Below are 14,904 nucleotides of genomic sequence, written 5' to 3'. Positions count from 1 at the left end.
TTACAAAGTTTGACTACTCACTTTATCTACCAGACCTGGTTCTGCATCATTTCAGACTATTTCTGAAAATCCCTCAAAATTAATTCCCCCAAAACCAACACAAATTTTAAAATATATTTTGAAAAATTGTATTCTTATCTGATTTGTAGGTTGATTGACCAATACCTTGGTGGAAACATGTCTTTTTATTTTCAACAGTAAAGAAAAAAATTTTTCTTTGATAAAAATGTTTTTACATTTAAAACTCAAAATTTCTAAGAAAGTAGATATTAAATATTCTCACTGCAAAAAAATAGCATGTGGGCTGACGGATCTGTTAACTAATCTTATTGTGATAATCATTTCACAATATACATGTATATTGAATCATCACATTGTACACCTTAAATTTACACAGTGTTATATGTCAATTATAGCTTAATAAAGCTGGAAAAAATAAATTATTAGGATTAAGAAAAAATAAAATGGTCATTAATCCATTAGTTCTTTGCAGAGGAATCAAAACTTAAAATACATAATAATATGGAGTCAGCAGAAATCAAAAACCAACCACATACTAAGGTCATTTTATAAATTGCCATAGTTTAAATACGAGAGAATTAATTTTTATTTATCCAAATTAAAGGAATCTTTTCAAAGGTTATCTTTAGAGAATATTATTGAAAAGGACAATGTCTTTTTCAGACATGTTCTGAAATTCAAATCATTTTGTAGCGGAGTTACAGAATGACATTTTAATTAAATTTTTTTCTCAAAAAAAGAGTACTATCTCAAACCATTGTCATTTTATACAGAGTCCATCATCTCTCCTCAGTGCTATTTCAGCACTGTCTAATGATTTCTACTGTTTCCTGTCTAATGATTTCCGTTATTTTATCTCACCCAATAAATTACTGGTTACTAGGTATTCTAAGTGTATGACTTGTCCAACCAACTATGAGTTACATGAGGACTCAAATGGTGACTTTGTGATTTCTATATTTCTGGTACTTAACATTATGCCTGGCCTATTGTAGGCATTTAAGTTGTTGAACTGAATTGAATTAAATTCTATGGTGAGTTGCATCTGTATTTCAGCATGAGCAGCCAAAGTGATCTATTCTTTGTCTAGCATAACACTGATAGTCAGAGAGAGACAGAGTCAGAGACAGAGACGCAGACACAGACACAGAGAAATAGAGTGAATAAATTAAATTAACAGAATAAGGGAGAGATGAGAATAAATGGAATCAACAAACCTCTGAGCAACTACATAGATGATAATTTTTAAAAAATTATTAGGTCAAGATAATTAACACTGGCTGCTATAACAACAACAACAACAAAATCTCAAACACCAGTAAATTGTCACAATTAAATTTTATTTCTCCCTCAGGTAGAGTCCAATGCAGGTTTTCCTCATTAGGCTATTCGCCTGCATGGCTCTCCTCAAAGATGTGTCTCAGGGAATCAAGTTTTTCTTTTTGGCGAGTCTGCCATCTTTATCTTTATTGTGTATACTCGAGACTTCAGAGACAAGGAAAAGAAAGAGCACGAAGAACGCATACCTACTTATAAATGGTTCAGGCTGTAAGTGATGCATTCCACTATCAAAAAACTAATTACATGGCCCCACCTAGATAGAAGGGAACTGGAAAATATAGTTTGGCTGCATGTGGTGAAGAAAATGGATGTGGCAAGCACTGAGCCAGTATTAGCTATAGTATATATTTAAACATCCAGACGAAATAGCCTCATTTACCTTGAAATCATAATGAAAGGTATTAACATAGTTCTGTTAAACTGGAAACAAAACTGTATGCTCTGCATACTCATTGCCACCGCATGCATTACTTTGTGCTTAGACTCTTTAAACAACCCCCTAACTGGTCTCTCTGCTTCACCATAGCCCCCTCCGATAATTTGACTGTTCTGAGACATCATTCCAAAGTAAAAATCTGATACCGCATAGGTAAAAACTGTCCAGCGACTACTCATTTCTCATGGGAAAAATTCAAATGTCTAGTACAGTAAGATATGATTCTTTAGGCCTATCTCTCTTCTCCCCATATCCCTCTTGATTCTCCATCAAAGCCGAACTTCCTCCATCTGGAAAATCCTTTCCCCCAGTAGACAACTATATCCTTCAAGATTTAACTCAATCTCAATGTTCTCTCTGAAACTTTCAGCCTAAACAAAGAGAAACCACTCAGCTTTGTGGCCAAGGCATCTCTCGTTGCCCACTGTCTTCCTTTATAGCATTTATTAAAATATATGACATTTATATGCCTGCTTTCTCTATTTGACAGTGGGGTCCTTGAAAACAAGGATAGTTTCTTCTTCAACTTTGTATCCTTAATACGAAGCATGGTTTCTGGTACATCGTAGTTGGTTGCTTGATAAATGTTCATTGAATTGAATTAAGTTCACTGTATATAGACTAAAATGTGTTCACTTCTGCAGATGTCTCACTCTCTTTCCAATTCTTTAATAAAGGAAGAGTGGGATGTGGAAATAAATCCCCTGTATTTTAAATGTTTTTATCAATCAAAACATTTCATCTCACAGACTTGGAAATCAAAAATGCAGTGAAATTCACAGAAGAAGATGAGGTGAGGTCTTGGGTTAAATTTATTCTGTTTTCTACTGAAAGGAGTTCACATGGATTTAAAATGGATAACATGGTAAATTTAGATAGAAAAAGCAGCCATTCTAATGACAAGAATTTCAAATTATTTATCTGCCGCCAAATTCCACTCTAGCATAGAATTTTGCGTTTTGACTTGAAATTTACCATAGATGATATCACCTTTTCAGAAATCTAATTCTGTCAGAAAGCATCTAATTTAGCATACTTATTTCTAAGAGAACTAATACTTCATTCTGTCTCCAGATACCAATCCAGTAAATGTGTATTTATTGGAATCATAATTTTGTGAGAATAGGAAGGAAAGATTATCAATAACACTCCTTTCGAAAAGCTGATTAGTATGTATAGCTTAAAGATAAAGGTCTCTTGAATGGCCTCGTCTGGGTACCCATCAATAAGCATTTATTGAAAATCCAAGATCCACATAAAATATGTCTCATCCTACATTAGGATAAATTATACTCATTACCACTATTCTGTTGCCCTTTATTCTAAAGATCAGCAGATTTATTTTCTGTCTCCCTCAAGAAAAAAGTTATTTCATTTTTTAAATGTTGCACTCAATATTATTATCTGAATATAAATCACAATACCCAGTATTTTCAAATTTCCAAATTTTATTTCAAACACGTTAATATACAGTTGTGAATAGTAACCATAATATTAACGAGGAGCAGAAATATTAAAATATAAAAATAAGTATCGAAACACATATTTCATTTAATTTGAAAACACTTGACATGGAAATACAGACCTCCCACATCAAATAAATCCATTGCATCCTGGTACCTGAACTTACCCTAAAACAAAACAAAATAACAAAAAAGGCTCTGGGTAGCCATTCAACAAACTTTATGATTATTTGTAAGAAAATAAAGTGAAGTGCAATGTTAAAAAAAGAAAGAAAAATCTCGCCAAAAAAATGATCTCTGAGGTATATTTATATAGATTATTGTAGTTAAAGGGAAAAAAATAAAATACGAAATATCCTCCCTTATTTAAAATGTCTTAATCTAGAAAGAACAGACTATGCCTCATACAATAACTGAAGACACATACATATCTACAATCAAAAATCACTTGCATCCAAATGATGATTTGCTCTTCCCAACCACCATTGGCACTTATAAATCTTACCTCCTAGCTGTGTGGAATGTGCATTCTGTTTAATGTAATGCAAGACCCACATGCTCAACCAAAAAAAATCTTTACCTTCATCTATATTTTGTGAAAATAAATTGAGACAAAACTAAATTCCAGTTCACCTGGAAGAAAAAGACATCTTTTCCACCTGCTCTGGCTTCTCAGTGTGTGTTTATTAATCCCAAAGTGCTATCTGACCTCACACCAACCATTCATCAGCTTTCATCAGCCATTATCAATCGTCCCTGCAGTGCCCCTCGGTGGGTTGGCAGGAAAACTTGTAGAATCAGGTTTTGCAGGAAAAAAAAAATGCATTGCACTTCTGAAGTTCCAGACTATACTTCAAAAAAATGCTCCATTCAGTGCAGGGAATTTCCCTGGAGTATGTGATTGCATTTACAATGGGCATTGTAAAATATCAAACTCAAGTATAAAACCAGAGTCTGGGATATTGCTATCTCAACAAAGAGGGCAAAAACAACCACAGGCAACATCGCTACATATTGAAATTCTTGCAGCCAGATGTTCCCGAGTTTTATCAAAATATGATCTGATTAATGGATTATTGGGATGGTTGTGCTATAAATCATGCTGTTAGTCACATGCATTCAAAATAGTTCCTACAATGCTGGGGAAAAAAAAGTGGAGGGAAAGCTTTAATTCTAGAAAGTATTTAAAGTGCCACCAATTGAGTACAGAGTATAAATGAGAAAAAATCTACAAACTAGTGCCAGCATGCTTTAGGGAGTAGAATGATTACATGAACTTGGCTGTTCATTAGTGCAGAGACATGCTGCAGGGATTAAATGAGATGAAGGGAAAGGGTGATTTAGAAGTTTGTTTACAAAATGCAAAACTTGCATTTTCAAGAAAAAATAAAATCGAAATATATATATCCTTTTGATGACTAAATTACAAATGTCTTCATAATTTATATATATTCTATATATAAAAAGCAAGGAAAACTGCTGTGTTTATTAAATAGGAAATACAGGGTTCAATCCCTATAAAAACACCAAACGCATACCGTTTAGGATAATGTCATTGATGCACATGTGACAACTAAATTACAAAGCTCTTTGATGTATTGTGTATGAAAAGTAGCAATTATGGCCAATAAAATCAAAGGAAGAAAAACTAATTAACACTAACATATCATCTTGACTCACTAGCATATAAAATCCTATGCCTGCTCTAAATTGCCAGCATTTGGCAACTCCCAAATTCCTAAGGATGCAGACAATAGTTCCCAAATGATTGGAGCCACCAGAGGTTTTAGTGGCTCTTGAGAGCTTTAGCATTACTTTCTTCTATAAAAAGGCCCAAAGCACATCAAAAACTTAAAAACCAACCCATCCCTGTCCCCAAAAAAACATAATCCCAGGATTATGAAGAGATTAGTTATGCATCCTAAGCAAATTATGATACTGCCTTATTTTTTTTTTTTTAAAAAAAAAAAAAAAGATAGTAGAAAAGATATGGAATCCAAATTCAAATTTTGGATCAGGTATATATTATCCCTGTGACTTTGGGCAAATCATTTAACCCTCCATCAAATGGGGATAATAATAATGTCTACCCCACAGAGTTGTGATAAGGAAAAATTAGGAAAAATGGATGTGAAAATATTCCAAAAGTGGCAACAAGAAAAACCACTCTACAAATGTTAATTCTTCCACTGTCTTGCGAGCAGGCTCCACTTAAATTTAGCAAATAGGAAAAGTACAAAAGTACCTTGTTACAAAAATCTGAATACACTGACAATAAACTGAGCATAATAGAAAGAATAACGTATCACAGAGGGAAAGACTCCGTGAAACCTAGATTTAATAAAATTGACTAAAGCTATAAGGAGAAATTCTGACAAAAATTTTCAGCAAGACATTGAATCTGTCTTTATACAGTAAGCAAACCCAGATTCCAAAAACCTCTGTGGCTTCAAGATTGTATATATAACAAGGCTAAATGAATTGAAATTAAAAAGTAATAATAAAAACAAGACTTGGCTCCTGATACCTAAGTAGATACGTATTATCAGAAGATTGAAAAACTAACTGTAGCTAACAGCTGTATTCTTCTACAGCGGCAAATACCCTCTTAAATTCTTAAGGTTGCAACATAGATTTTAAAGCTAGAAAAGGCCTAATTTTCCAAAAATTTCCTGGATGTAAGGTATTTCTGTTTAAATGTAACAAATGAGAAAATGCATTGAGAACACTTTGTAAAGGTCATTGTGCCACACGAATGTAAAATATTATTAATATTAGAGAAATCTGAAAAGCTCTCTTAAATCTTGTAGAGTAAGCCAAGATATGTGAAAATTATAAAATAAAGCAACATAGAAAATGCTGTATCTCAATACAAACTATAAGAGATTAAGGGTAAAAAATGGAATCCACAAGACAAATTCCTTTCCTGACTTTACTAGTCCTTCTTCTTTGATGACATCGGCTTTGATTTTCATGTCACTCGGTCACACACACATATCTTTGTTCATCTCTGGTCCCCTGCAGTTACTCCTGGTCTGAGTTATTGAGCTTTCAAATAACTGATTTCTCCTGTTGCTTCTCTGAACTCGCTGAACAGCTCAAACAATCAGCTCACCAGTTATTCATTCCTGACATGGTTTCAGCTTCTGTGGCCTCTCCAACCCGCCACCACCTCTGTGGTGAAACCCTGCGCACAGGAGCAAAGGGTTCTAGGAGAAGGTCTCAGCACAACCCCAGAGGAAAGCTCATTTGTAAAACCAGCTCATAAGTGGTTGCCCTACTTAAAATTCCATTGAATCTTGAATTTCCTGAGAGTCCTCTAGGCCTAACGGGTCCCCTACACTTGCCTGTGAGTTTATGGTAAACCCAGAGTTTTTTAATGCATTATGAGCATTCATAAACTTCTGGAGGTATTTGGAGGTATACAACCAGTGATGTTTCAAGACATCTTCCATTTCGTAGCACTTGGACTGCCTGGCATTCATTTTCCGAAAGCGCCTGAACAGTTTGTTGCCAGACTCGTTTCCTTCACTTGCCCAGGCTCCAATGGAGCCATCCCTCTCAATAAGTTCAGGGACGTGTGCCAGGGTTTTGTGAAAATAATTGGTGATTTTGCCCTCATATCTATACTTGAACTTGGTAGAGAGGAGCTCTGCAAAACGCTGCGAATTGAAACTATATTGGCAGAGAGATTCCGGGCACTCTTTAGCAGGGCATGATGATCTCCACACAGGTTTCATCTTCAGGTAAAGGTCCATCAGCTCCCTCAGAGCTTCGTGCCTCTCCTCGGAGGGAATTAGCTCGCAGACTGCTTCGACAGTCTCTTTGGTCATGAGCTTCCTGGCAAAGTTGCCATTCATTCTCATGATTGGTTTCAGGTTCATCTTCTTCCGGAGATGCTTGTCCAGTGTCGCCTGCCATCTTTTCCTTTCCTCTTTGGAGGCATTGGGATTCTTATACACCTCCCCTATCTCTAGCTGGAAAATCTTGTAAAACTCAGCTGCATTGCCAATGTCACAGTGGAGTGCATCTATGGAAGGGACTGTCTCGATGAAGGGCTTGGCCGAGACCCCTTTGACCCGGTCCCGCAGTTCTTCCACAGACTCATGGTACGGGTTGGAGCGCCAAACCTCATAGCGCTCCAAGTTCTCCGAATGGCTTCTGGTTATGGAGTGAAAGACAAGATTCTGAGAGGCTTCCAGGCGGGTGGTATCGCAAAGGGTACAAATGTAGACTGAGCCAGAAGCCTCGAGGCCTTCTACTTCCCGGACAAGTTTCTCATCATATCCGGTACCCCTAAAGATGAACTTGAAAGTCCGGAGGATGCCTCCCATCTCAAGCATTAATTCGCTGCTCTTCATGGCCTCCCTCTCGGCAATGAGAGGGCTCAGGATGGCTGTCAGGGTCTCATGGTCGGACTCATCTGCCAGCATAAGGCACAAGGGCTTGCAACACAGTTCAGAGTTGGGTTTGGCTTCCTCAAACACCGTCACATTCTGTGAGCCATGTGCTATAGTGATTTTCATGACTGTGAACGAAAATCGAACTGCCTTTTCCGGAACTGCTGGCCCACTCCCGTGCTTCTCACTCACATCTCCCATCCCATCACAGGACTCCTTCACCACTACAGTGAAGGGGCCATTCAGGTAGTCATCGAGGTCTTGGGCTCTCATGCCTTCCATGATATCTTCTTCCATGTCCATTAAAGCAGACACCAAAGCCGAATCATAGCGAAAACGCTTCGCAATTGTGTCCACTGGGTAATCGTCCACAGAGGAGGACAGCCCGGACAGTCCATCAATAATGCCCACATCAGTGCTGGAAGACACGTTCTTCAGAGGTGGCTGCCACTCAAAGGGGTGGTAGCCCGGCAGAAGGACCTTCTCAGCATTCCGAAGGGCATGCAAAGGCTGAAAAATCTGCCTCCCCGTGATGGCTTTCACAGTCCTGTACATCTTGTGGTACTGACTGCAGCTGAGGAAGGTGTTGACACGGATGGCCAAGCAAACAGCTGGCTGCAGGCCAGAGCCCCGACCCTGCATGATGGCCTCCAGCTCATCGGCTTGTCTGTGCTCGTTTCTCGCCCTCAGCGCCAGCAGGAACAAGGTCAGGCACACAGACTTGACATCTCCACCTTCTTCTTTGTCAGCAAAGGCCTTAACTTGTAGCTTGAGCTCTCTCAGACGGTGCTTCTGAGCCCTCCGGGTCAGTGACAAGAGATGCTGGCGGGGCCGGCCTCCTTTATTAATATGCACAAAAGTCTCTTTTGAGTCCTTGTGGCTTGAGACATGGTGATTGTATTTTTCCAAGCTGACCTCCTCATTGCACTCTTGTGCTGGGCATTTCACCATCAGGGAATTCAAGATGCTCAGAAAGGACTTCACTGGACTCTCTAGGTCAGTCGGGAAGCATGGATATCGGCACGTGGGACAATAGCTGCCCAAGACTTTGAGGCATCTGAGAATGCAGATCCTGCAAAATACATGCTTACAGGTGGTCTCCACAGGGTCGGCCAGAATGTGTTCACAAATCTGGCAGGAGATGGATTTCACAAACTGTGCCGGGAAGTCCACCGCAAGGAGCTTGGTGCTAAGATGTATCTTACTGCAGTTGGCAATCTGCTTCATCACTTCCTTGCTACTGATCCTCTCCTGACCTCTTTTCTTGCGCTGACGGGCTTGTCTCGCTCGGTCAACCACCGTTTTGAGTTTTTTGCTGAGCTGTGCATTTGGCTCACGACTCTTCCTCTTGAGTGCCCGACGGGCAGTGTGGCAGATATCACAGGAAGGTGTGTGGGGGTGCCACTCCATGGTTGCATTCCTCGGGAAGTAAACCTCATGTGGGGCGCTGCTAAACTTCCTGTGCATGATGCTCCAGCAGACGTGACAGAACTCAGTGGGGTGAATCGAGTCAACATCTGCCTTCACATCGATCCGGAAAACCTTGGCAATGAGATCTGGCCAGGAAGTGGCTCTCTTTTCCTTCTTTCGTAAAAGGACTTGGGTTTTACCATCCACAGGCCCGTGGACTGGATATCTCCTACTGTGCCCGTCGGTTTTAAAAGAATTCCCACAGATGCGGCAGAGATGTCGAAGGTTGGCTTGGTGGATTGCTTTGTCTCTTGCTTTCCCATCATCGTGGAACTTCTTCAAAAACTTAGGGTGTGGCTTTAATACTGGTTGAGCCGAAGCTGGCTTCTGACCGCCAGCATCATCCAGGACTGCAGGAGATTGCTCTAGAGACGGTTTCCCCTCAAGGGGGTCTTTCTTTTCCACTTGAGCTTCTTCAGGTGGCTTTTCAAAGGATCTCACCCTGAACAGCTTAAATTTCCATTCTGAAAACTTAATATGCGGGTGCTGTATTTCATCTGGGACAGAACTGAGTCCCAGCATGGGGGGCAAAGAGACAGCCATGCTGGCTGAGGTACCTGGGAACAATGAAAACAAGTCAGATTAGGAAAAATTTCAATATCTCACTGATACATCTCAGAAGGAATACAAATTGATACATTCAAATATTCACTCTTTAATTCATCCATAAAGTTACTTAATTTACCTCCTATTTTAATATACTTCATTAGGTGCCAATTGTACAGTGGGGAACAGAGTCATTCCCTATTCTGATGATGATTATGATTTTTTATACTATGTACATGGACCATTATGATTTGTTTTAAATACATATGTATGATTTTATTTCCTTTCCATCAAAACCTTAAGATCTTTGAGGACAGAATCTTTGAGTGATTCATCTCCTTCTCTGAGGTTCCTAGGACACATTAAGTGCTTAATAGTTATTTTCTGAGTACATGTAAAGAAAAACTGCCTGCTAATAACAAGGAAAAATCATATTTTTCACATTGTATTAGCTTCATTGCACTAGCCGGACAATATATTTCCAGCTTTAAAGCAGTCTCTTGGGAAGTTGGTTGTTTATTTCTTCCAGAAGGGTCATAAAGGGATGATAAAGCTATAAACCCAAAGAAACTAATTACTCACTACTTGAAGGATGAAGTGAATTTTGAGGTTTATGAATGCAAACTAATAATAAGTATCATGGATAGTAATTATGCTTACAATTTTAATTAGTGAACGCTGCTGTAAATTATAAGGCTGTGTCTACATTAGAAACAAAAACCACAGAACTCTCTAAACCTGTAATAAAACATAGTATGCAAGTATGAGGATTCCAAAAGATTTTAATATGAAAAATTCATGTAGTTTCGTATAAAACCGTAAGCAACTTTGAAGTATGTGTTGGGCTGCCATTCTGGGAGTCATTAGTGGGCAGTGGCCATTAGCTCTACAGTTTGTAATAAGAGGCAGGAGTAATAGTTTCCTTCTGGTAAATAACAGTTGCAATTATATACACCAGGAAACCCTACTAATTTCGGTTGTGATGCAGACAGCAACGGTTCTGTAGGAAAAAAAAAAAGTCTGAAAATGCCATTTGAGTCCTTTCTTGACCCAATTAGCCCAATACTCTCCAAAGTCTTTAGTACACATAACCAGAAAAACAGCAACTTTACTTTCAACTTATCGTCTGTATCTCCCAAATTTGCCTGGGTTAACACTCTTGACACACCAATTACATCAATAACATTTTCCCCCTCAATCAATTAACCAAAACAATGATATATACATGTGTGTGTGTGTGTGTGTGTATACATACACACATATATACATATATATCATTATATATATATTAGTTAATAATATACACACACACACACACACACACACATATATATATATATATATATATATATAATCATATAGTCATAAAGACTAATCCTCAGGTGAACACAATCTGGCCAGGGGTGGGATTTGAGGATGGGGTCATTGGTGAGAGACTCGCAAGGGCGAATCCTGACTACAGCTAAAAAACTTTCTTTTTGAGTCATCCCTTTAAACTGCTGACTTTTTTTTCTCATGCATAGATTATGCTTCAGAGATTGATGTTTTTCATAAAAACTGAAAGCCAATTTCCAAGACTTGGTTAAAAAGAAAAATCCTGTTAAACTATTCTATAGGCAGGACTAAACAACTCTGAACCATTTCCAACATTTCATCAAGCTCAAAAGTATTTCAGCTGCAGCCCAACAAATATTTCAACATTCCTTATGGTTCAGTTATGTTCCTAAATATCCCACGGATTATTTCCACTTATATGGAGCCAGAGTGAAATATTTGTTTAAAAAATTGTTACTTTAAAAGTAGAAACAGCATCACCAATAGGGCATTATTAAACTGTGCTCCAGGTATACAATGGAAAACGACACAGAAATTCAAAATTTCTATGTATGCACTGAAAACACTAAGTAAGATGCCCACGTGGCAAAGCACAGAACAACAATCGTAATACAGCAAGGCCCCTTTTGTGCTTATTTGTTCCTAATTGTATGTACCTGAAATTACAGAGACTCTGAAAGGACATGCACTAAAATCTTAACAATGTTTACTCCTTAGAAAATAGAATTGGCACTGGTAAGAAGGTCTCTTTTAATTTTCTATTTTATTCATTTTTCTACCATTTGAATTTTTCTCAACAAACTATTTTTTTTTTAATTTTGTCATCTTTTCAATTTAGAAGGACATGTTTTAAAGGCTAGATTTACATGTATATCCATACTCGCTTTTCCATATTTCTTTCTAAATTTCCCCCAGAAAAGTTTAAGACCTGGCTGAACCTTGAATCTGACCCCCATTCTTAGCTTATCTTTCTTTTCTGGTAAGCCTGTAGAGAGGAGACTAAAATATGGGCCTACAGACCACATGAAGTTAGGAAAGAGTGATCTTGTAGTCGCTTTATTTGACACTCGGGGATCCTGCAAATGCGTGATCTCCCCTCCACAGCCTCAGAATCTAAAAGGCACAGTGACTATTGCTAGCTTAGCCTTCCCATTGGGCCCTGCCACCTCAGCTTTGCCGTCATCACCTGTCATCATAGCTACAGTTGTCCTTTTCTCCACTGGGCACAGATTAATCTTCACAAACCAGTATGCGGTGGCTTGCATGGAGCAGAAGCTATCATTTGTGGTGAGCGCCATCATTACTAATTCAGGAGTTGGTCCATAGCAGCAGCACCACATTTACCCCTGCCCAGCTCCCCACCCTACACACACATACATACTAGTACTTGGCCCTCAAGCTCCCCTCTTAGCATCTTCAACTTGGCCAATACAGAATTCCCAAGTGACTCGTGCGTTCCCAGATGTGACCTCTCATTGTCACATCCGTTTCACTCATTCACTCCACAAATACTATTATCCTCTATTTGCCTGAGACAATCATCAAAATGTTGGCAGCATTAAAAACCTTTTTATAAATCTCAGGCAACCACAAAAGAATCCCAAGATTCTTGCCCTTTCTTCAGGAAACTTCTTGCTTGAACCACTTTAGAAAGAGAATGCACTGCCACAACCCCTGGCCAAGAATCCTGGTTCAAGGACAAAATGTCAAAGTGGGGTTCCTGCAGTGGCAACTCTCAAAATTATTATGTATCAGAATCATTAGGGAGCTTGCGTTTAAAAAAATAATAATGCAGATCATCGGGTCCCAGAGGGTCTGATTCAGTTTACCTGGGATAGAGTCTAAAAATTGTATTTTTTAACAAACATTCCAGTGATCTTGCTATGAGTGGCTCACAGGTCGGTCACTCTTTGAGAAATACTGGTCTCCTATTTAATCCAATCTAGTTCAAGAACTTCCTGTCAATACTTGACAATATCTGGGAAAGTACACATTTCCTCCCACTCTGGAATTTGTTTGCTCCTAATAATTTTTCTCACCTGAACCAGAATAATATGCTTTTTTGCCAAGAGTCTCAAACCTTTCCTTCTACCGATTCGTTTGCTCATTTATTCAAAAGGTACTCCTTAAGCCCTTCTCTGCCTACAGCATTCATTTGCAGTAGTTTGGATAATTTGGATCTTCTCTATGAACCTACAGTTTCTTCCTGAACTTGGCATTGTGCTCCTTTCCTATTTTCATACATTAGAGAGAAAAAAAAACAAATTAATGTCATCTTCCCTCACTCTTTCCTCTCATCCCCTGTGAGAAAAAAAAAAAAAGAAACCCAACTACTCTTAATTAGAAACATAAAAATATAAATAAATACATGGCTCAAGGCATGAAAAGTCCAAATGTTACCTTGCTCAGCAGGCTGCCTGGGCAAAGTGTTGGGATGTCTGTGATTCAGTTGATATTATTTGATATCAACAAGAGAGCAAAGTGCATTCTTCTCTCCTTCCTTGCTCTCCTGTCCCTCAGAGCAGGCTGCTGCATTATTTATCAGCCTCCACTGTCCTTCCCAGCCTCCCTCACAACGGAGGGCTAACCACAAAAGATGGCAGCCAATCACAGGCCAGGAGCCCCCAGCTCCAGCTGGCACCTGGCTCTCAGGAAGCTTTGCTGGGGGACCTGAGTGTAGAGCCAAACACCGGTGTATGCTGGAGCATTGCCAAAACTGCTAGTTTGCTCGCCAGGACTGTTTGGTTGGAAATGATCTTGCCAGTGTAATCTCTGGCTTCTGCCAAGGTTTTATACCTCTGTGCCTCAGTATCCTGCTCTGTAAGATGGAAATACTAACAGTATATACCTCAAAGAGTCAATGAGGTTATACATTGAGAGTTATGGTAAACACTTGGAACAATGTCTACACTTAGCAGATATTTATCAAATACTAACTATAGAATAATTTTTTATTGTTATTTTGAAATGGTATCCAAATCACCCAGAATCCTCCTATCTGGTCAATTCTTGGTCAGGGAAGGTCATGCTGCTTCTAACAACACTTAAACATTACTAGAGTTTTTAAATCAACAGACTTGGATTTAAATCTTGCCTCAGGTGATTGACGTCTCAATCTCCTCATCTACAACCCTAGTATTGATAGTATTAACCGCTAGTTATTGAGAGCAATAGATAAAGCTTTTAAGTACTTTATATGTAATTTTCACCACAGTTCTGCACTTTTGATATTCTTACCTCCAAAGAGAAGCAACAGAAGTTTGGAGCAATGGAGAACTTGCCCATGGTCACACAGCCACTGCATGGTGAAGACGGGGTGGGCTTCCGAAGCTTGTGCTCTTAATCACGCCACTCTGCTATAAAAGGAGAATACTGAAGGCCATTTACATAGTGGGAGAATGACTGAAAAATGAACTTCAGTATACCTAGCACAGTCTGTGTTTCAAATCCCCTTGATAATTCTCAAACCAGTTTTATCCCACAAAGTACTCCTGTGTTCAGATAACACTTAGGGATTGCCTTGCTCTCACTTGGTCCTCGGCACAAACTGTCAAAGAGTCAGGTGCAAGTATTACTCCAAGATCTACTGCCTTTATTAGATACCCCTGTTAGATCCCTACTGTTTTACAGTTGGGCCAGTCCAACCACACAACAGTCCTAGAGACACAGCTTCTGCTCGGTAAGCTCAAGACAGGGCAGAATCCATTGTGATAACATTGGGAAAGACAAGAATTGGTCTAGGGCTTCTAGGAGCTTCAGTGTTTTTTACACCCAAAGGGATGAAGCCTTCACCTGAGCTTCACATGATACTGAGAGACTGGGCAGGTACAAACAGAACGTTTCCTGATTTGAACAGTGCCTGTGTTCAAATCAGCAGAAAGCAGGGCCCCCA

At 39.0% G+C, this 14,904-nt stretch overlaps 1 protein-coding gene across 1 annotated transcript; it reads right to left on the bottom strand.

Annotated features, from left to right (window-relative positions):
- Positions 1–5,227: 5,227 nt before the first annotated feature.
- RAG1 (recombination activating 1) lies at positions 5,228–13,523 on the bottom strand. Its single transcript, XM_016123252.2, has 2 exons — positions 13,413–13,523; positions 5,228–9,688 (listed from the first exon to the last, which is right to left on the bottom strand). Exon 2 carries the CDS (start codon positions 9,672–9,674, stop codon positions 6,543–6,545), a length of 3,132 nt encoding a protein of 1,043 aa, XP_015978738.2. The 5' UTR covers positions 9,675–9,688; positions 13,413–13,523; the 3' UTR covers positions 5,228–6,542.
- Between the last annotated feature and the right edge of the window lie 1,381 nt (positions 13,524–14,904).

Source organism: Rousettus aegyptiacus, unplaced genomic scaffold, assembly GCF_014176215.1.
Source record: "Rousettus aegyptiacus isolate mRouAeg1 unplaced genomic scaffold, mRouAeg1.p scaffold_m13_p_5, whole genome shotgun sequence".
Lineage (NCBI taxonomy): Eukaryota > Metazoa > Chordata > Mammalia > Chiroptera > Pteropodidae > Rousettus > Rousettus aegyptiacus.
Note: the sequence above shows the minus strand (reverse complement) of the source record. Positions and strands in the feature narration are given on the sequence as shown.

Coding starts and splice junctions, on each gene's coding strand:
- RAG1 (XM_016123252.2), bottom strand. CDS start 9,674: ATGGCTGTCTCTTTGCCCCCCATGCTGGGACTCAGTTCTGTCCCAGAT.